The sequence below is a fragment of the Passer domesticus genome, chromosome Z, assembly GCF_036417665.1.
Source record: "Passer domesticus isolate bPasDom1 chromosome Z, bPasDom1.hap1, whole genome shotgun sequence".
NCBI lineage: Eukaryota > Metazoa > Chordata > Aves > Passeriformes > Passeridae > Passer > Passer domesticus.
In genome coordinates, this window is record NC_087512.1 from 50724282 (window position 1) to 50746124 (window position 21843).

The window sequence follows — 21843 nt, forward strand, 5'->3', positions numbered from 1 at the left end:
TAAATACAGACCTTCAGCTTTAAGAGGCAGAGAACATGAATTCCATTCAAATTGGCTCATTAATATTTATTTCATCTTCAGAGTGACTCATTAACTGTTTGGAGTTTGGATAAGCAATTAATGTGTCAGTGACTCTGACAGACAAGGAAGAGATGGTTGTGAGCAAGAAAATAATGGCTTGCTTAGCCATGCAGCATTCTCTGCAGTTTTAAAGAGAATTTCATTACATTTTGTGAGCTTTAAAGAAGCAAACGGAGGACAAAAGTCTTTAGATGTTTGGAAGTATCATGTAATTTTGCAAGCATTAATGTGAGAATCTACAGAGGATCCAGCTTAATGATACATGTAGTTGTGGATTTTTTTTATTTGTTCACAGGTATGTTTGTGTAAATAACCACATGTAAAGGAATGTTTTTAAGGCTTTACAGGAATATTTAAATCTGATGTATATTCATGCTCTAAGTTCTACATGCTGTGGAAAGAACACAAATGCCTATACAGCATGATTTCCTTCTACACAACTCTTTTCCCCTACTCATTTCCAACTTGTTCCCTGCTCTTCTTGGGTCAGTCATGGTCTCAATACCTGTGCATTATTTGCTGCCATTCTACAGAACCCAGTGGAGATGCGTGGGCTGCGCAACCATGGGTGGATTTCTCTATTTCCTCACGTACATATTGTCATGGATTTAATGCTGCTTCTGCTCCTGAAGTCTCTCTATGTCCATTTATCTACTGCTATTGCTCAGGGCGCAGCGTACCTGGATCTTTTCCGCTGCAACAGAATTGTCTTAGCAAACATCAGTGTGAATGCTGGTGCAGATACCCTGTAGTAGGGGTTTAAGAGAGCTGCATCATACAAAACAAGAACAGTGTGCATTTTTAGGAGAATCTGGAGAAGAGGGGATGTAGTTCTTGCACACTGGACAGCAGCTCAAAGCGCCTATTGTTACAGAGCACTCTGTAGATCGTCCTGTGCTCCTTTGTGCTCGGCCTGAGGTGCCACGTGCTGGTCTCTGGGCTTGTACGTAGCCGAGGAGATTCCCATGGAGGGCACTCTACAGCTTCATGAATGCACAAGAACTTTGGGACACAGTTCAGCCTCACACACTTGCAAAACCCCCAAACTAAAGTAAAACACCACAACAAACCAAAAAGCCCCACGCAAAACAAGAACCCATGGAAATGTGTTTACAAGTTATAATCGGTTGTCTCGTGAAACCTCCGTTCTGTAAGCTAAACCACTGCCAATGTTCAGACAGAAGGACAAAGGGAGGGTTTAGCAGGCCTGACGAAGTTTTGGTATGGATGGAGCCTACTGTCCCCCCATGAGAGCCTGCTGGCCCTGCCTTTCTGTGTGGATGGACGGCACACCCCGGCCGTGCGGAGCAGCCTCCTGTGCACCTGCAGTGGGCTCAGCAGCAGCTCAAGCCACCCTCCCCCTGCACTGCCCAAGGGCTGCTCTGGCAGCGTCCTCAGCTCTCTCTCGGCCCCTTTCCCTCCGTGCTGCCCTGGCAGCTGAAAGCCCAGCTGGCCGAGGGGGTGCCTGAGCTGCCAGCCTCAGCTGGGTTCTGCTGCTTGAAGACTGGAGCTGCCACGCTGGGGAACCCACAGCTGAGAGCTTCACTGGAGTGCAACAAACAGAGGGCCTGACAGGAGGGAAGGGGCCCTGAGGTCAGGCAAGAGATGAAGGAAAAAGGGAACGGAAAAGAGAGAAGACAAAATTCACAGGGCTTGATACTTAAATCTACCCTGCAAACTTTGCACACAAGTATTGTCCTGGATTCCCAAAAGATCAATGGTGTCTGAGTTTATTATTAAACAAAAGAGATGAAAAAGAATATTGATTAGTTGTTCATTGGCTGTTCTGGGCACTGACCATGTTGGGATCTGAAGGAAAACGGAGTCTGTGACCATGATCCTAAAAAAAGATACATATGCATATAAAAATGTGGGAATCAGAAACACCACATAAAAAAGCAAAAGATCAAACAAATTCTGGCATTTCCTCATGTTGAAAGTAATGAATCTGTGCTACAAGTTTGCTAAAGTTCCTGTAGGTGCATGAGTATGCAATGCAAGCATGAAAAACGTCAGAATGGCATTTTCAAAAACACTACACCTTCACCGTGTGCTAACAGTTTTCCAAACAGTTGGAGACAACAAAAACATCAAAATATCCAAAAATTCTGGAAGCTCTCAGATCCTTTCATCTCAGTCTAATCCTGAAAGAAAATGAGACTTTTTTTTTTTTTTTGCCTAACACTGGAAAGAAAGCAAGCTCTTTCTTGTGGCATAGAATGGTAGTAGAAAGAGGAATTTAGGGTATTAAGACTGTATTAAGAGCTTCATTTTTCTTACTTTTTGCTGGAATTGCCTAACTCGAAACAGCCAGAATTGCTCTAATACGCTGAATGTCCTCAAAGAGAGTAAGAAGGACAGGAAAGTACAGGTCAGTCAGCCTTGCCTCCATCCCCTGGAAAGGTGAAGGAGTAACTAATCCTGGAAACTGTTCCATACAAATGGAGAAGTTGATTGGGAGTAATGGTTAACCTACCTGATGCCCATGCTAGGACAGGCAGATTGATGGAAATGGGTGGAGCAATGGATGATGCCCACCGCAGCTTTACCCAAGCCTTTGAGACACTCAAAGCCTACAGCATCCTTAAACACAAACTGCCAAAATGCCCAGACAGGAAGGCTGAAAAACGGATGAGGACTGTCATCAGTGGCACAAAGCAGAGCTGGAGGCAAGTCGCGTGTGCTCTGACGCCCAGGGGCTGCTCCTGGGGCAGATACTCTTTGATGTCTTCATTCACGGCCGGCCTGGAGGAGCAGTTTACCCTCAGCAAGCCTGCAAACAAAACAGAGCCGGCAGGAGCAGGGGATAGCCCAAATGCTTGTGACATTCAGAGGGACCTCGGCAGGCTGAAGAATTGGCCTGAGGGGAATCTGATGGAGTTCATGGAAGAGAAACGAGAAGTCTTGGACCTGAGCAGGGATAACCGCAGGCATCAAGAGCTGCAGGAGGCTGACTGCCTGGGAAGCAGCTTCCTTATCTTCCTTGCCTTGCTGGTTCGGGGCGTGCTGCAAAGCAAAGGCAGGAGGACGATGGCAGCCAGAGGCAGAGGGGGTTTGCAGCTGGCCGTGCCGTGCGGAGCCCGGCCAGCGCCGGGAGCCGCCCCGCCCGCGCTGTGCCCGCGGCCCCGGCTCCGCCGCGCTCGTCCCCGCCAAGTCCGGCCCGCGCCGGGGCCGCTGAGAGATTCAGCTTCGAGTTGTATTAGAGTGGAATCCATTCACTGAAGGTTTCTGGTGCAAAGATTGAGGAAAAAAGGAGAAAAGTTTAATTTCTGAAAGCCATTTAGAGTCCTGGAAGCCTTGTCTAGAGATCTATAAAGCTAAAGCCTCAGAAAACCTGAACCTACACCATCCCCAAATGGATTGATAAGGTATGGTGGGCACACCTCTGCTGTTTTCAGAGTCAATGAAACTGACAATGAATGTCTGGGAATTAGGAATGCCAGCCCAGATTTTATCTCCATTACTCTCAGAACACCTTAATGAGGCACTTCAGGAACTGAGCACTAACATTTTCACTCTGCTCTATTTACTTTGCATTTGAATACAGGCTGGTAGGAGAAGAGATCTGACTTTAATTTCTCCCCAAGTTACCTGTTGCACTTTCAGGTTAGGAGTACATGTAAAATGCAGCTAATCACTCCATCTATCCATGAATGTTCCACTGCTGAACTGACACACAGAAACATCCTTTTTCCTCTTTGTACCTTCCCAAGTGGTGTCTTAACTAGCAGGAGATTTGTGTAAATCACACAGAAAATCACCAAAACTTTTGAAATTAACACTCAATTCCATGATAAAAGCTTCTGAGAAAACGCTTGACAGGATCACTGAACAAACTGAAACTCGGAAGAGAAACATGCATTTTAGCACTGATCAAAGGGAAAGAAAAAGAAATGCTGTAAAATTTCCAAGTGGAAGATAAGGAGAAAGCCAGGAAGCACAGGAAGAACAAGGCCCTGTCAGATGAGCTGTGGAAGGTAACTTTGTGCCCCAGCTCTGTCAGAGGACGTTCCCCGTCATTGGTGCAAGCAGCTGGAGACAGAAATACTGCTTGATTTGGGGGCCACAGTCTTGGGAAGTGCAGAGGTGGTTCAATAACGTGACATGAGGGAGTTCCCCCAGAGCAACTGGGATGCCTGAAAGAAGTGAACAGCTCACCACAGCCCGGCCCCTCGGCTGCTTTTCCTTCTGACCCTCCTGGGGAGGCTCTGACATTTCCTCTTCCCTGATGGAAGTGCAGCTGCTGCCAAGGGAAACGTCCCCATACTGACTCAGTGTTCCCTTTGCTTCCCAATGTCCCATCTGCTGTCCCTGTCCAGGAGAGCTGCTCTGCACGGGAGGAAGAGACCGAGGGAGTGCCTGGGAACATGGGGGGCTGCAATCCCTCCTGATCTAGTTCTGTTTGTGGATGGGTACAATTAGACTTGGATAGTTACAAGTGTAGGGATATTTACATACATTGACTGATATTTGTATAGACATCTGTCTATGTGTATTGTTATGTTGATGCATGTAAGTTGATCTGTTTACATCTGTAGTTATATTTACATACTTGTACAGTTGTGTAGCTGTGTAGTTTTATTGCTGGGGTTGTATGGATTTTTTAATTGGTCCACTGATATTTGTATATTTATAGATAGGTTTGATATGTGTATATTATATATGTCATATATGTAATGAAATATGTAATACATATCTACATCTATATATTCTTATGGATAGATATGTATTTACTTCTACTTAAATATATATGGAGTTGCATAGTTCTAAAATTGTATTTATTTAGTTCTGGATCTGAAATTCTTTAGAGAGGGATATTGATGTTTCTGTATTTGTATATGGGTTGTACAATTGTAGTAATAGGTAAAAAATTTAATTGTTATACTTCAATTCATATTTGTGTACAGTGAGTTGTACAGAGTTGCAATAAAATATTTTTTTTAACTGAAGTTGGTATTTGTATATATTTACAAAGCACAATTCTCGCAAAAAAATTACATTTTAAACTTAAATTGATATTTGCATGTTTATACATTGGCAGCACAAGTGTAGCAATTTAAAACAAATTTCATTTTTAAACTTAAGGTTTTTTTGCATATTTGTACATTACTAGTGCAGGTGTAACTATCTGCAAGAAATGCAGTGTTTCTATTGAAAGAAGTGTAGATTTGTGCTGCCCAAAGCCATGAGCAGATGGAAATGCTGCAGGATTGGGCCATGGCCAGCACATGCCCCACCTGCACTCAGGCTGGGCACGGGCAGCGCAGGTTTGGGATGGCAGCAGAGCCACACGTTGGCTCAGCACTGGCTGCCAAGGCCTGCTGAGAAAACTCCGGGACTCCACTGAGAGAAGAACTCCAAGCAGGAGCCACCTGGAGAGGACAAATCCACCCCCCATCCCACGGGCAGCTCTTTAGGAAGAGCTCCAAGTGTCCCCCTGAAGCTCATCCCAGAGCCCAGAAGCCAACAGGGATCCTGAGCCAGCTCCGCTGCCTTTGGCACCACTTGGGCAAATGAGCTGCAGCAAGGGGGAGGCAGCAGTGACTGTGACTGCTGCAGGCTGGGGATGAAGGAAGGGCCATGGACACAAGTGCTGAGATGCTCCAAAATCCAGAAGGAGGCTGGAGAACTGGGAAGGAACAAGTTCTGAAGGCACTGAAACGATGGAAACCCCTTGTGTGAAGTTCCCTGAAGGAACTCCCAAGGACACGGATGCTATAATAAGTAGTACCAGAAGACACAAATGCAGTAACACCAGGAGATGGTCTGTATGACCCACAGGCAATGGCTTAGAAAAAGACCAAGTCTATATTTTATATCTTCTGTTTATTATAGTATCTATATTAAAATATATAATATGTAGTATATAGATGATGAATTACATTTATCATAAATTCATATGTGTTGTGTGATACATTTTGATATGTTTTGATAAATATTTTTATTTCATATAGTTTTGATATATTCCTCCAGCCTGGAGAGTGAAGATGTACAGCAGTCCAAAACCTTCTGCCCACACAGCAGTCAGCCCCGGCTGTGTGCATGCACACCCACCCACTGTCCTTGCTCTCCTCAGCACCTCAGGGCTGCTGTTTGCACAGAACTGGGATGAATTTAACTCGACAGAGCCACAAGTGGGCTGTCCAGCTTGTCATGAACACTCATGTGGCAAGGAACAACACAGAGCTCTTAAATCACATTATCACATGTCCTTTCATTCCTGCTGGGCACTGAGGAACTCTCAAAAGCACCAAAGACACAGAAAAGAGGTGAAAAAACTGGTATCATGCTACTGCTGGTATCCTCATGGAGGAAAATCTGTTGGGTTTCTTAAGGTTGTAGTTTTCCAAAAACTAGGAAAAAATCCTACTGCTCAGCACCAGTAGCTCAATTGTGAATGATTTTCTTGACTTGGCAAAGCTAGGATGTCAACAGTGGACTCCGTCCTTGGTTCAAATCACCTGCCCTCACCTGCAGACAAAAGCACCACCACCAGCAGAAGCTACATCACTCAATTTTCTCAAAAAGCTGGGTAACATTTTTGAGAAGAAAGAAAAACATGTCAGACTCTGTGGATTCATGACAGGACTCTGTGAAACAGTTGCAAAGCAAAGGGCAGCAGCTTCTCTCTGGGACACTCCTTGTGCTCCAGGGCAGCCGGGCTGTCCCAGCTGCCCAGGACCCGGCGCTGCGTGGGCTCTGCAGAGCTGCACAGCGGGGAGGCAGCTTCGGGCACCTCAGCCCCTGGCCAGGAGTGGCTTCTTGCTCTGGAGGGCTCCCTGGGGGCAAATGCAGACTGCTGGCCTTCTGCTCTTGGCCCTAGCCTGGCCTTGCAGGGCTAATCCTGTTCCCTGTGTCACAAAAGTTCCCAGACTGAAATTTGTGCTCCAACATGACAGCCCCAAAGTCTGTGGCGTGTCAGGAAGCTCAGGAATGAACCTGCAGGGCTTGGAAAAGCTGTGCGTCCCCCAGAGCACAAGCAGTTCTCCAACAAGACTTCAAGGCTGAGGGACAAAGCTTCCCCCTTCAGCTCTCCACAGCAGCTCTAGGGAGTCTCTCTCCATTGTGAAATCTCCTTTGTCAGTCTACAGTGACAAGAGCTGGCTGCAGGAGGCATTTGCATTGGAACTCTCCCCAGATGGGGGGAAGAAGAGGGGATTCCTGAGGAAAGAAAAAGGCAACACTGTTTGGGAAAACACCAGCATGAGTTCACTACAACTCCAGGCCAGAAATCCCTTGAATAAAGCAGCATCCATCCATGGGGCAGCACTTTAGCTTTGAAATCAATCTGACAAACCTGCTGCCCCTTCCTGCTGCTGTAGCTGACTCTAAAGCACGAGAAATGTGCCAACTCTGCCAAAGACAGGCAGACATGGTGAGATAAAAAGAGCCAGTCTGCTGAAAAGGAGACCAAATGAATGTTTTCTAATGCCCCCTTCTCATCCTTTCCCCAGCCAAGCCAGAGCAATGTCCTTCCTCTCTGTCACCGATGGTGACCCAGGCACGGGATGCACAGTGGGGACAGAGCCCGCAACTGCTCCCAGTGCCTTCGCCACGGGCTTCCATTGCCCTGAAATGCCGTGCCGGGCGCTGCCCTTCCGTGCCGTGCCGTGCCGTGCCGTGCGGAGCCCGGCCAGCGCCGGGAGCCGCCCCGCCCGCGCTGTGCCCGCGGCCCCGGCTCTGCCGCGCTCGTCCCCGCCAAGTCCGGCCCGCGCCGGGGCCGCGCTGGGCGCGAGCGCAGCGCCCCCCTCCGGCCGCGCGCCGCCGGCGCAGCCGCGGCCGTTGCGCCGCGGGCGTTGCGGCCACAGGCGGCGATCGGAGCCATGGCGGAGCTGCCGCTGCCCGCCGGGCTCAGCGCCAGCGCCTTCCCCGCCAAGCTGTGGCGCCTGGTGAACAGCCCCCGCGTCCGCTCCGTGCGCTGGGACAGCCGCGCCCAGGGGCTGCTCGTCGACCGCTCGCTCTTCGAGCGGGAGCTGCTCAGCCCGGGCGACGCCCACGGGGGCGGCCAGGGGGTGGGGCCGACGCCGGACTCCTTCCAAGCCACGCACTTCGGTAGTTTCGTGCGGCAGCTCAACCTCTACGGCTTCCACAAGGTGCCGAGCCGGGTTGGCTCATCTGAGCCCGGCGATGCCGGGGGCTGGCTCCACTTCAGGAACCCCAGCTTTCGCCGCGACCGCCCCGACCTCCTGCTCCATATCAAGCGCCTGACCAGGGCCAACAGGCAGCGGCTGGCAGCGGGGCTGGAGGTGCGCAGCCGCCAGCCCAGCCGCTTCCAGCAGCTCCGCACGGAGCGGCCGCTGGCGTCCTTCCCCGCCGGGCAGCCGCCCAGAGCCGGTGAGAAAGAGTGGGAGCTGTGGGCGCGGAGGCTGGCGTGGGCTGTGGCCGTGGGCCCTGCCCGTGCTGGGGCTGCTCAGCGCAGCTGCCCCGGCTGGCACAGGGGCTGTCCTTGGGCAAGGCAGCTGTGCCGGCAGGGCCCGGGCGCTGTGCCGGCTCTGCCGGGCTGCCGGGGCTGCGGGACGGTCCCGCCGCGGCTGCGCTCACCACAGCCCGGCCCGCTCGGCTGCAGCTGGCCCAGCCGTGCGCCGTGGCTGGCGCTGCTCCTTGCCTGGCCCAGAGCCCTGTCCCGGTCAAGCGCAGCTGGAGGGAGCCTCCTGTCCCTGTAGAGCAGAGGAGAAAGCACCGGGCAGTTGGGTTTCTGGCAGTTGCCTTCTGCCAAGGAGCAGCAGTGGGACAGTTTTCCCAGACAGTTGAACGAATAGGGCAGAGCTAATTAGACAAGGAATTGTTAGTTGAATAGCCCCAGAACATGTGGGGATTTTTTTCTTTCTCACCCTGTTTGGGAGGATGGGAGCTTTTGTCTTTCCTGATAGAAGTACAGTTGCTGCCAAAGGAAACACACCCAAAGACCAATAGTGACGCGGCCTTCTCTTTGCTTCCTTTCTTCTTCCCTCACTGCTACACAGTGCTCTCATACCAGGACCTCACTGCTGCCTCACCTGAGGGTTTACAGCTGCCTCCAGGCCCTTCCAGGCTAAGCGCAGGTGCTCAGGAGTCTGACTTCTTCCTGACATCTCCCAAGAAAGTCTTTGCCTCATCTGGATTTCTTGGGGTTTCATCAGAGGAACCAGGCACCAGCAAATTTCATCTCAAGCGTGAGCTCATCATTCCGCTGGTTCCCATAGACTGCAGATGCCGCCCTGAGCTCACCGTTTCTCTGCGTCCCATAGACCATCACAGCCCTTCCATGGCCTCTCCAGAGGGAAGCAGCTGCACATCTTCAGAGCAGTATTTGCCAGCCTGCAGTTCATCAGGTAGGGAAAGAGTTTCTACCCTTGCTTTCCAAGCAGGTCCTGGTTAGTGACCCTTTAAAGAGTTTTCCTGCAGTGCTCTATCATGGGTAGATCTCAAGCGAGAATCGGGTAGAAAGTGTCAAGTCGCCTAGGAAGAGGGATCTTGAAAACAGAAGGATTTTCTGCCAGCTTTTCCTGTCCTTGCTGCAGATTTGGAGGGTGTTCTGGGCATTTTCCAGACAGCCCTTCTGTAGGGGTACAAGGGCAAGGCAAAAGATATTGCCTAACAAGTCATCAGTGTTAGGTGCACTCCCCTCTTTCTTTGAATGAAGCCAGACTAGGATGATGAGAGGATATTGCAGAGCTTTAAGACTGTCTGCCCTGAAAATCAAGCCAAACCACTGAAATGAGCTCTGCCTGCCCCAGAAGAGTTGGAGCTGCAGAATACAGCCTCACCCACAAGGCTGGTTTTAGAAAAAACTCACAGTTTAATTTCAGCATGTGTGTCTGAAGATCTGGGCTCTTCCTGGGTGAATCCACTTTCTGTGGTCTTTTGTGATGAGAAACCAAATGTAGCCAAATCCCAAAGCTGCTGGGAAGATGCAAAAGGCTGTGATTATAAAATGTGTGTGTGTGTCTATATCCCTTTTACAATCCATGCTTTAATCTGTGTACATGTGAATTAGGATAAATATTTTTTAAGAGGAGAACTCACTCCCCCAATCCCCTGGCAAGTCTGAATACATTTCTGGAACTGAGGTTGCTCTGTGCTTCCTGTGATGTTTGATCCAAGGCAGCACTAGAGCTCTGTGTCCCAAAGCCACATTGTGGAGCCTGACCAATGTGTTTGGATTCTTGCAGCCACCCCAGGCACTTCAGGCCCCAGCGCTCCAGCTGGCAGTGCTGGTTTTGCACCATGGACAGCCCCCAGCTGGCTGTGGAATACTCCTGGGCAAGAGGAATTGCCACCACCAGATCTGGACATGGTGCTTGAGACGCTGGAGGAGATGTTTTCTCCCTCTGCTCAGGTAACTGCATTGGACAGGGAAGAAAAGGGCTGGGAGCTGAGAGCTTGTGAATGTTGTTGCATGGCTGAGAAGCAAAGGCTTCTTGAGTTCAGCTCAGTGAATGGACAGGAAAAGATTTGCTTGGTGAAACAAGACTTCCTAAAGAAGAGGGAATGAAAAAGTCTCCCCCTGAATAAGGATGAAGAGGTGTGAGCCTGTGTTGGCCAGGTTTGGGTGCCTGTTTTCCTGGGAAGAATCCCTCGTGCAGGGGTGTTTGTGGTGAGGAAGTGGAAGCTTTGTAGGTTCTAAGAGGCTTTGTTTGGTGGGAAAGAAGAGAAGAGTGTTTGGAGAATTGCCAAGTGTCCCGTGCAGGGAGGGACATGCCAGAGGTGCCTGTTCCAGCAGCAGATGTGGGCTGTGCCTCTTTTGGGTGGGAAGGCCAAGGCAAAGCAGGGCTGGGCTGCAGCTGCTGCTGCTGCTGTGTGAGCCCTGCCGGGCGTGTGGGCGCTCCCAGAGCCGTGTGTGGGGCTGGGCTGGAGCTGCAGCTTTCTTGTCCTCTGGGTAACCTGGTGCCTGCAGCCCAGTCTCCATCTGGGAAATCCTCAGCTGGGCAAACTGGCCAGTCTTGCTGTCCATGTTGCAGAGCTCAGTCACCTTGCTCTTGGGCAGCTCTGTGGGAAGAGATGTGTGTTCCCACGCAGTCCCTGCCAAGCTGCAGCCTGGATGAGCCTGCTTTGCTCAGTGTTGTGGAGGAGGAGCAAATCTCTGTGCCAGGACTCCTTCCTTAGCAGCCATTCCATGTGTTCAGTGTCACCCCCACGTTCAACACTGTCAGCTTTGACAGCTTTTGGACTGTGTTTGAGAAGTGAAATTGTTTTGACTCTTGAAGGGTTTTGGGGCCCAGAGTTCTTGTTAGGAACAAGGGATTAAGAGTGTGAGCCATGGAGTTGTTGGACCAGGTGTTTGGTGTAACTGGTGAGAAGGGTTTCTTCCTTTCTGTTTCTCTTTCAAGGGGAATATTAATGTTGCCCCTGAGTCTTCGGGAGGGCAGCCTGTGGACAGAGCTGAAGCAGAAGGAGCTTTGCCTGGCACCAGGAGGTGCGGGAACAATTCCCAGGAGCCCGAAGAGCTTGGTAAGGACAGAGTCCCCCTTGGTTTAGAGAGGTGTGAGATGGCTGCTGCGAGCCTGCCTCTGGCAGCAAGGGAGATGAGCAGAGTTGAGCTCCTGTCTGCAGGGCTGGTGCTTCCTGGTGCCTTTAGTTCAAATCCTGCACTGGCACAATCTCCCCGAGCCCTGCCCTCCACGCTTCTCCAGAGGCTCTGACACTGAGTCCTCTGCTGTGGCAAGGGAGGAGGGAATAAAGCTGACCTTGTGGAGTTGTGTCACCAACTCGGGTGTCCCAGTTTTGTGCTGAAGTCCGTGGATAAATTTGCTGTAGGGTGTCAGTGCTCTGGAGGCAACACTGAGTAACTCTTGAAGTGAGAGAAAAAAACCACAAGAAAAGGTCAGTGTAGAAGTCTGAGCTGTTTGTCTCCAAGCATTAAATCAATGTTGTACCAGTCTGCTGGTAGGTGTAGTGAGATACATTAAAAATACAAGCAGCAGAAGCTCTGAGGCCAAGCAAATCATCAGTCACAAATCCAGTAGCTCAAGGAAAACCTGAAATTACCCCAAATTAGTGAGAACTAAAGGAGAGATAGAGCACTTTGGATCTGCATGCTTGAGCAAAGCTGGTGCAGCCTGCAGGCCTGCTAGGAAGTTCTTTCCCTCCTAGCTGTTCATCCCAGAGCTGGTGGTTGTTTTGGAGGAGCTGTTGCTCACTGCAGAGGGCAGGTTGCAGACGGCAGGGAACGGTGCTGATTCATAGCTCAGCTTCCAGCAGCCCTGAGCTTCAGCCATTTCAGTGGGGACTGAGGTCTCTCTGTCAGCACAGAGAAAGAACAAGGCTGGGCTTCTTTGTGGCAGCTGGGGCTGCCTGTGTTTCCAGCTCTCATGGGTGCCCTTTGCACTGCAAGGGTTTTGACTTAATTGGGATTCTTCAAAACTTCAGAAATTTTCAATGCTTGGATGGATTCTGACTCTTTAAAGAGCAGGCTTCAAATTGCCAAGTGAGACTCTGCCTTTCAGGCCATCTTTTACAGTCTTTGACACAAGGACAGTGACTTCCAAGAGGAAAGATGCACAGAGGCCAATATTGACCCAGTGTTCCCTTTGCTTCTCAGATTTCCACCTAATCTACCTTGCCAGGAGGGCTGCCCTGCGTGAGAAAAAGGATCGGAGGGAGAGCCTGTGACCATCGGGCAGGTGGAATCCCTCCATTTATACATAGATTTATAGATTTCCATAGTTCTATTTATATATCTATGTAGTTACATTTATTGATTTATACAATCCTATTTATATATCCACATAGTTATATTTGTAGGTTTATAGAGGACATATATATATATATATATATATACATCTATACAGTTAAATCTATATATAGTTTTTGATGTGATAGAATTATATTTATGTGCATGTAGTTACATTTATAGATTTTAAAATTGACATTTATATACATAGAGAGTAATAATATATTTTTAATATTTTTATATTTATAAATCTGCATCTATATGTAGTTAGAGTTATATGGATTTTTAGATGGATAGATTGATGTTAGTGTAGGTCTAGGCAGTATTTTTACCTCTTTCCCCCTCGGCTGCCTTTTTCACCTCTGGCTTTTCCCCCTGTGCCCCCTGTGTCCCCTCTCCCTGGGCTGGGTCCGAGCTGGCGGCCGGGCCGGGCGCAGCAGCAGTTCCAGCCCCGGATGTCCCTGGAGCGGTGGGAGCTGCCGGTGGCCCCAGGCACTGTCCCCTGAGGAGCTGCTGAAGGACGGTGAGACTGAGGGGGCTGAGGGGGCTGAGGGGGCGGTGGCGCTGAAGGGACGGTGACCCTGAGCTGCTGCTGGGGCTGAGGGCTGTGGGGCAGCCCAGGGCCATGGTGGCACTGAGGTGACAGGCAAGTGGCACAGGCTGAGGGGGTGGCAGGTCTAAGGGGACGGGATGGGTCAGAAGGGACTGAGGGAGGTGAGAGGACTGTGAGGGGCTGGAGAAGCTGAAGGGGGCTGGGGGTTTGGCGAGAGCATGGCGGGGCTGAGGGGATGGAGGGGCCAGCAGGGAGCACAGAGGGCTCCGGGACTGCAGCTCTGCCAGGCCTTGGAACCAATTCCAGAGCCTCCACTTTTGCCACAGCTGCAATGAAGACCACGAGGACCGCCGGAGACTGCCGGGAGCCAGCAGGGAGAAGCCGAGGGCCAGCAGCAGGAGCAGGGAGCGGGGCCCTGCTGCTGCCAGCCTGGAGAGAGCCCGGGTGAGGCCCCAGGGCCGGGGAGGCAGGGTGGGGCTGAGGCTGGCGTGGGCTGTGGCCGTGGGCCCTGCCCGTGCTGGGGCTGCTCAGCGCAGCTGCCCCGGCTGGCACAGGGGCTGTCCTTGGGCAAGGCAGCTGTGCCGGCAGGGCCCGGGATCTGTGCCGGCTCTGCCGGGCTGCCGGGGCTGCGGGACGGTCCCGCCGCGGCTGCGCTCACCACAGCCCGGCCCGCTCGGCTGCTTTCTCTTTCTGACCCTCCTGGGGAGGCTCTGACATTTCCTCTTCCCTGATGGAAGTGCAGCTGCTGCCAAGGGAAACGTGCCCCTACTGACTGAGTGTTCCCTTTGCTTCCCAGATGTCCCATCTGCTGTCCCTGTGCAGGAGAGCTGCTCTGCCCGGGAGGAAGAGGCCGCAGGAGAGGCTTTGAAGATGGGGCAGCTGGGGTCCCTTTTCTTCCTGTTATATATCTGTTCATATATATAGTGTATATTATGTAATATTTAATTTCTGTTTACATATGTAGATTGTTATATAGGTATTTATATATATAACAATATATATTTTTTATATATATAAATATTTCTCTGTGTGTGTGTTTAGTACTATTTAAACATGTATGGAGTCATATAGTTGTACAGTTGTATCGATAAGGTTCTTGGTACAAGGTTCCTTGGGGAGGGAATGCAGCGGCGACAGCTAGCCTCTAAGACTCTGACTCCCGGGCACGCTCCGGCCGCGCCGCCGGCAGCACTGAGGGGGGAAGGGCACTCTCCCCCTGGGAGACTTCCTAGGGAGAGTGCTTAAGGCTGAATGCCTTCAGAAGGGCGAGAACCCCCAGAGCCGTTGGAAGAGGAGCTGGGCTGCGACCCACAGGAGAAAGACCGGACCGCGCCGACAGGGAAAACGGGAGGGTTTATTGAAAGTGCGTCGGGCGCGGACAAAAATGCTTGCCCGGCAGGGCCTTATAAACAGAATACAATGACCAATCTAAATTTTTGAGAGAAGGGAATAACGCGTAACAAACATCTCGGATCTCCAGTGGGAATAAACTGAGGGTTGAACCCTGACCTCTGGTCCAATCACTCAGTGTCCAAGACAGAAGGTTCTGGATGGAAGGGTATGGACACTGAATAACAGACAGGCAGCCAGGGAGGGATTAGGAGAGATAACTCGTAACTGACGGGACAATCAAGGAGAGGGAGAGAGAGAGAGAGCCCGGGCAAAACCATAAACAGGAATGGGGGGTACAGGAATAAACCAACTTAAAACTAATGCACCCCTACAAGGGAATGCATATTTTTGTATTTCTATATGGGCTGTACACTTGTAGTAATATGTAATAAATTAGGTTGTTAAAGTCCTAATTGATCTTTGTATCTAGTGAGTTGTAGAGGCTGGCAATAAATTAGGTTTTGTTAACTGAAGTTGGTATTTTTATATTTTTACATAGACTGGTTGTAGTAATCTAATAAATTCTTGTTCTTAATCCAAATTGAGATTTGTGTAGTTCTGTATTGTCAGCACGGGTGCAGCAATTTGAAATAAATGATGTTTTTCAATGGAAATTGATCCTCGTGAGTTGTAGCCGCAGCTCTCTTCACAGAGAGCAGCAGCTACATCGTGTGTTTGTCCATCAGCAGCGTGGCAATCTGCAAGAAATGCCATTTGTCAGCTGCGATGGGGGTTTTGTGATTTGTGCTACCCCAAGCCATGAGCAGATGGAAATGCTGCAGGATTTGGGCCATGGAAATCTCCGGCCATGGCCAGCACATGCCCCACCTGCACTCAGGCTGGGCACGGGAAGGGCAGATTTGGGATGGCAGCAGAGCCACACGTTGGCTCAGCACTGGCTGCCAAGGCCTGCTGAGAAAACTCCGGGACTCCACTGGGAGCAGAGCTCCTGCTCTGTGGATATGCAGATAATTCAGTCCATGTTTGGTTCTTTACAGACAGACACACACAGAGAGCTGTAGGCAGCGCTCAGTAACCCGTGACATACTCGATTGTGGGAACTGAAATGGATATTTCTCTGTTTAGAGATAGGGGCAGCAGAGTGGTGCCATTCTGCAGCCATCTTGTATCAGGCAGTGGTCGCTCTGTCTAAGCAGTGCAGTTGCAGCAGTCTGTAATGAATTTCCCTTTTCAACTGACATTGGCTTTGGGGCACTTCTCATTTCCGTGATGAGCGACCACATCAAGGTTTGTCCCTATTTCTTCACTGATCCTGAAGCTTTGACGAGTGTGTGACAGGCCGTGGCACCCAATTCCTCACAGGTGTGTCCAGCTGTGGGTAAGAGACCTGTCTTGTCTGTGAAACATCCGTCTGAGGGTATTTGTCAGAGAGATGTGGTCCATCTCCAGAACCCCCTCAGGCAGCACCCTGGCTAGGGAGGGGAAAAATGTAAGGGGATTTATGGCATTTCTTCTCTTTTAACATGTATTTGCACGAAGCTGTAGCCTAAACTTAGTAAAGCAAAGGATAGACTTTGTTTGGTCATGCCGTGTGGAGCAAATGGTGCAGGAACAGCCACAAGCCAAACTGCAGGAGCAGCTTCTTCTTGGTCCTAACAGGACATTGTGTACAAGAAAGCACCACAATCTTATTGATTCGATGTTGGGAAGGATGAAAATTTGACAAGAAAGTCTCACAGATACGTATGCTTAGCAGAAAGATTTTTTGAATGTAGAAGCTGAGGAAGGAATAGAGATGGAAGCAAGTTTTGATATAGAAGAAAAGAATTGCTGAGCCAGTCTTACTGGATAACCAAGGAGGCAAAGGATATGTTAGTTAGAAGGGGTTTTTATGACTTAGAACAAAGGATAAGCCCACCTCAAACAAGAAGATGTTTTTACTAAGCAGAAAGATAGCACAGGCAAACAAGTCAGCAAATGTTGCAAGTAGAAAAAAGGTGTCAGAATTTTCCACTGCAAGAAAACTGAAAAACAACTTCTGGCTTAAACTGTAAACACATTTAGTGATTGGAGAATACTAACATGAATATGGTAATTGTAGTAGTTATGATAGGCTATAGATAAAAGTTAAGGTATAGATTGGTTCTACTGTATTAAGATGCTCTGCAAAGAAAAGTATATAATGCATTTGTAACCTAAAGGAAGGGTCTCCAGGCCTGCCTGCAGATGCAGCTGACAGCTCTAGGCACAGGCTCTGTCGCCCACGACCCTGGACTGCTCTAACGTCTTGCATGTGATAAACTGCGTTTTGGAAGAGCCGCCTGGAGTCCCGCATCTCTCATTTAGGCTCTTACAATTCACCTCTTAGGTAAAACCACAGTGATTCACCGTGTCAAACTAGCTGGGGATGGAAATAACAAACATCCCTGGGCTGGGGCAGAAGCCTGGGAGTCACACGCTTGGAAAAAGAGAGCTGGCAAAGCCAGCCCAAGGCGCAGGCACGCATTTGGCTCCAGGCAAGAGGGAGCTTGTACTGCACAGCTCGGAGGGACTCCAGGCAGAGGAGCCGGCCGGCGGCAGGGAGCAGCTCCCGCTGTCACTGCCAGGGAAGGACTCGCAGGACGCAGGAGGAGCGGGCACATCGCGGATGGACAGCGGAGCCCCTCCTGAGCCCCGAGGTGACCCCTCCTGCTGCTGCAGTCACAGCACAGCCACCTGCCCTGCAGGCTCTCTTTGCCTTCCTAAGCCTCAAGCTGTGTCGGTGTTTTTCCTTTTCATGAACGGGCCGGGGCTGCTCGGATACAAGACTTGAGCGTTATTGGCGGGATCAGCCTCATTACATGGTTGAGACAATAGGCAGAGGGCAAAGCTCACGTACAGCCAGCAGCAGCCAAAGATTTCTTTCTTACAGAGCATCTTAAAAACTTTTTAGCCAATAGCATGTTGCTAAAGCTTACAGACAGTTGTTTTAACCGATTACTAAAAGTACACGTACACCTGCTTCACACAGTGCTTGCGTGTCTTCTTTTTATTAACAATACACAATGTTCCATTAGTAAGCTTAAAACTTTCTACTATTTTGCTAAGCATATTTTCCTGCCATCTAAAAGTCTATCTTAGCCAAGCCTAAGACTCAAGCTCTTGTTTAATATCCTCACTTGCTCTACTATTGTAACATTTTCTACTTTCAGACTTTGCAGCTGCAGATAGCTCTAAGTGTCTTGGCTCTTTCTGTTTCTAAGGCCTGCTTTCCCAGCTTTCTAGAGATCTTCTTAGCTTTACTAATTCCTCCACAACCCACTGCAGGAAGCAAACCTGATTACAAATGAAAGCAATTATACCAGATCAAAACTTGTTGGCCCACTGCTAATACTGGATGTTTAATTTTTTAGACTGCATTAAGTACCATCTGTGTTTCCAAAGGTGGTGCTCCAAATTTAGAACCGTGCATTCTCTCCTTCAGCTGATATACACACACACACATATATATATTTATACACACATATATGTTTGTAATTTTCTATGTTTGTAACATCTGTGTGAAGAAAGGGTAAACTTAAGAAAGTGTACTTTTTTCACAGCAGCACAGTTCCATAGAAATTTATTTGAATTTTTTTTCTGAGGTACCCATATTATAAAGACACTTTGCTAAAACTAGTAAGGATGAGAGTTGCAGGGCTGGTTTAAAATCGAATCCAAATTTGATTTCATTCTGTGCAATATTTCCATTAAATCTGAATAATGCCCAAGACTAAAATACTAGAGCTCTATTTTTTTTTCCCATAGGAAACAAGGCATAGGTATATTTTTGATTTTTCATTTAAATAGAGGAATCCACTGGACTAACGGATACCTTGGAACTTCTTTATCATTTACAACTACCGACAGCTCTCAGGAACAGAAAGATTAAAGGAAGGGAGGAGAGCAAATCTTTTAAAGCTATGACCTGAGAGTTATTGTACATCAATCTGGAGTTACTTTACATCACTTGGTTAAATACACCATTACCTAAAAATCATGTATATATGTATTTGGTAACAAGTATCAACTGAATAAACGCTATACATAAACAAGTTCTCATCTAATTATTTTTTGCTAGCCTCATGTTCTCTTCTTATTTAGTAAAATCAGGAAGAGAAACACTGCTGTTCTTTGAAAAATTAATCTGTTAAAATATTGACAACCCTGATGTTTGATGTAGGAGTCTACAAGCAATAATTTTAATTGTCACCAAAGAAGAACAAAAGGGACACATCATCTGTGGTAAACACCAGACATTGTTGCCAGTAGGGTTGAACAAACTATCTGTATGATGTTGTACAGCAGTTAACGTGAAGATCTCATCAATGATGGAGATAAGAGACACTGACCCTTGAGGATTCAAAGAAGCATTTGATAACAATAAGAAGAGCTTATCTTGCCCATCTTAGTTATACTTAAAATGTATTTTATAGGAATTTGATTTATACTGATTGAAAACTCATCACTTCTTGTATGTTGCTGAATAACTAATGCTGATTATTTTAGTCTCAGCCCACAGACTTCAAAGATAAACACATTGCTTCAGCTTGCAGTATGGAACCAGTATCACTTGATTTTGTCACTGAAGTATCAGGAAGTGTTGTAAATGACACAGACAGCCATGGCGAGGTATTCCCAGGATCCGGTCAGCACTGCAAGTAAACATAGGTCTGATTTGCAGTCTGGCAGCAAATTTGCTGAGAGCAAACCAAATCTCTGAAATTGCCATGGCTATAAAGGAGAAAATGTGCCAGTAGAAAAAAGCTGGATAACAGATTCGGTAAGAAATCATAAAATGACAATTAAGCAACACTATTGCAGAATTGTAAACACAAGTGGCCAGTATCATCATATCCTGTTTAGAAAGGCAGCAAAAGTCATAGTTAATCATTGCATAGTTAATTATTCTCCTCATTCATCTGGGGGTTGCTGAGGCAGCAGCAGCAATGCTGTTCCATATCAAAGATTTGTTATTGTTCAGACCACATTCTAAAATCTCTTGATTATCCACGTGCAGCATGACTTATTCTTTCAGCTAATATTTGTGCTCTTGGTAATAGGATAGTGCAGCCATGGATCGGAAGAGGCATTTTAGATCACTGATTTTATGGTTTCCATCTAGGAAAAGTAATACTAAAAAAGCTTTAACATTCTTCACATTTCATTCTTTCAAGCCATCTAAACCAAGAATCACTTTTGCCTAAGTTTTTGTCTTTGCTCTTCTGGGTAGCTCCAAGATTTGCACATGAAGGCTTGCCAAGCCTCTGATAACCAGGTATCTAGAATTTACTCTTGTGGTCTCAGCACAGCCATCTAATACTGTTTTAAATGCAACATGTCCATAAAGAGCCTACAGATACCACCCAAGACCTGCAGAGCACACATGTCCTTTTGGACAGACAAATAAAAAATGGCATCTCCCCTTAAAATTGCTCTCTAACACTCTTAGGCAGCTCCATAAAGTTTCTGTAGTGGGACTGCATGTTCTTTGCAGTCCTTATTTCCCCCACTAAAAAGGAGGTGTATTATTGTTGGTATTTAATAATTTTGGGCTGTACTTTAGTTTCCATGTGCCTGTTCCTCCATAGGAGCTGGGTGTCCAAACTGCCTGTAGAGCTGGTGGAGATCTCATCCTCGGTTCAGGTGCCTTCAAGTGGGCATCTTGTTCAATTTAATCTACCCTGTGGGATATGTTGTGCCTCATTTGCTGCTCCAGAAGGAAAAAGGTCTCCCACACACACACACACCCCCATGCACACCTCTACAGACATGGGGTTCAGGGCAGGGGTCTCACGTACAGGAGATGAGCTGCTGAGGCTGAAGGTACACTCATCTTCTTTAAACAGATAAATATTGATTAGATATAGATATATAGAAATACAGATATAGATATAGATATATAGATATAGATATAGATATAGATGATAGAGATAGAGCTAGCTAGATAGATAGACAGATGGATAGATAGATGATATAAATATATAAAGATATAGATAGATATATGAAAATTCAGCTCAGCTCGGAGGCATGAGGGGCTGCAGGAGATGTTGGCAGCTGCAGATCTGCTCAGCTGGCACTTCTGCTCTTGACTCCCAGGATAAACCCAAGAGGCTTTGTTGAGGAGGTCTCCATTGGTGGGAACACAGCTTCGTGAAGGGCACTGACTTTGGGAGTCTGACTTCTGAAACAAATGAATCCCTTTCCTGAATCACTGTGATATTTGGCAGGTATGAATGGTTATAGTGACACTCACTTAAGGAGAGGGTCACACATGGATGTGATGTAGCAATAAAAACAAAACAACCACACAAGTGGAATGCACTTTCTGACTCTTTCCTGTGAACTGTCAGCACTTTTGTCCCTACTCATGTGACTGCTAGAAGAATAGAAAGGAGAACAGCAAATTCAATCTGAAGAGTGGTGTGAAATACCAAAATAAGATTTCCAGAGAGCAGAGGAATGATTGTGATTTATAAGCATGTATCTCATTTTTATTGGAGGAAACAGAGACTGATTACAAAGGATATCCAGATCACTTTAATGTTCTCTCTGTCATCTTTTCACAAAGCATGCAATTTCCAACCCACTGCAGTCAGTGAGAATCCTTTCACTGACCTGAACAGGACAAATGTTTTTATCATAATAGAAGGCACTTATGCATGGATTTTTATTAAAGATGTGATAGCCAGACTTGTCTTTCTTACATTTGTTCTGGTTTTCCTACCATTCCTTTTGGTCAGCAACTTACTAGCAGACTTCAGAGATTGCTTGACATAGTTTGACACTATTTGATTCTGCCTGTATTTAACAGCACTCTGTGGACAATATTAACTGTACTTCGTGCTTTTCCCTACTTTATTTGTACAGCCTTATTTAAAAATAAATGTGAAAAAAAATACATGAAAATTTGTACAACTTGGAATAAAAGTTACAGAGTCGTAGCCATTCAGTGTATCAAAAGGGTTAATGTTTGCAGTATGTGTTTCTGTGTTTTTATTCTCAACTTACTCTAAGTTTCCTTTTGATCCCTAGATTGCTTCCTTGTCTTCTCTGAAGTGCAACCTTCTCAGGCAGGTCTAGGGAATTCCTCAATGTAAACACTCTTTTTCTATTTGGAAAACGGACATTTTTCCTTACCTGCAAATCACAGATCAAGTCAGGAGAGGATGTTTTTCCAGTATCC

At 47.7% G+C, this 21843-nt stretch overlaps 1 protein-coding gene and 1 long non-coding RNA gene across 2 annotated transcripts; both read left to right on the plus strand.

Moving 5' to 3' along the window:
• Positions 1 to 7904: 7904 nt before the first annotated feature.
• On the plus strand, positions 7905 to 10816 carry LOC135291231 (uncharacterized). Its single transcript, XM_064405262.1, has 3 exons — positions 7905 to 8415; positions 9045 to 9392; positions 10233 to 10816. The coding sequence occupies exons 1-3, from the start codon at positions 7905 to 7907 to the stop codon at positions 10553 to 10555; spliced, it is 1182 nt and encodes a 393-aa protein (XP_064261332.1). The 3' UTR covers positions 10556 to 10816.
• Positions 10817 to 13638: 2822 nt separating this feature from the next.
• On the plus strand, positions 13639 to 15219 carry LOC135290603 (uncharacterized). The gene is made up of 2 exons (XR_010353361.1): positions 13639 to 13730; positions 14083 to 15219. It is a non-coding gene; the product is annotated as an uncharacterized LOC135290603 (long non-coding RNA).
• Positions 15220 to 21843: the final 6624 nt, after the last annotated feature.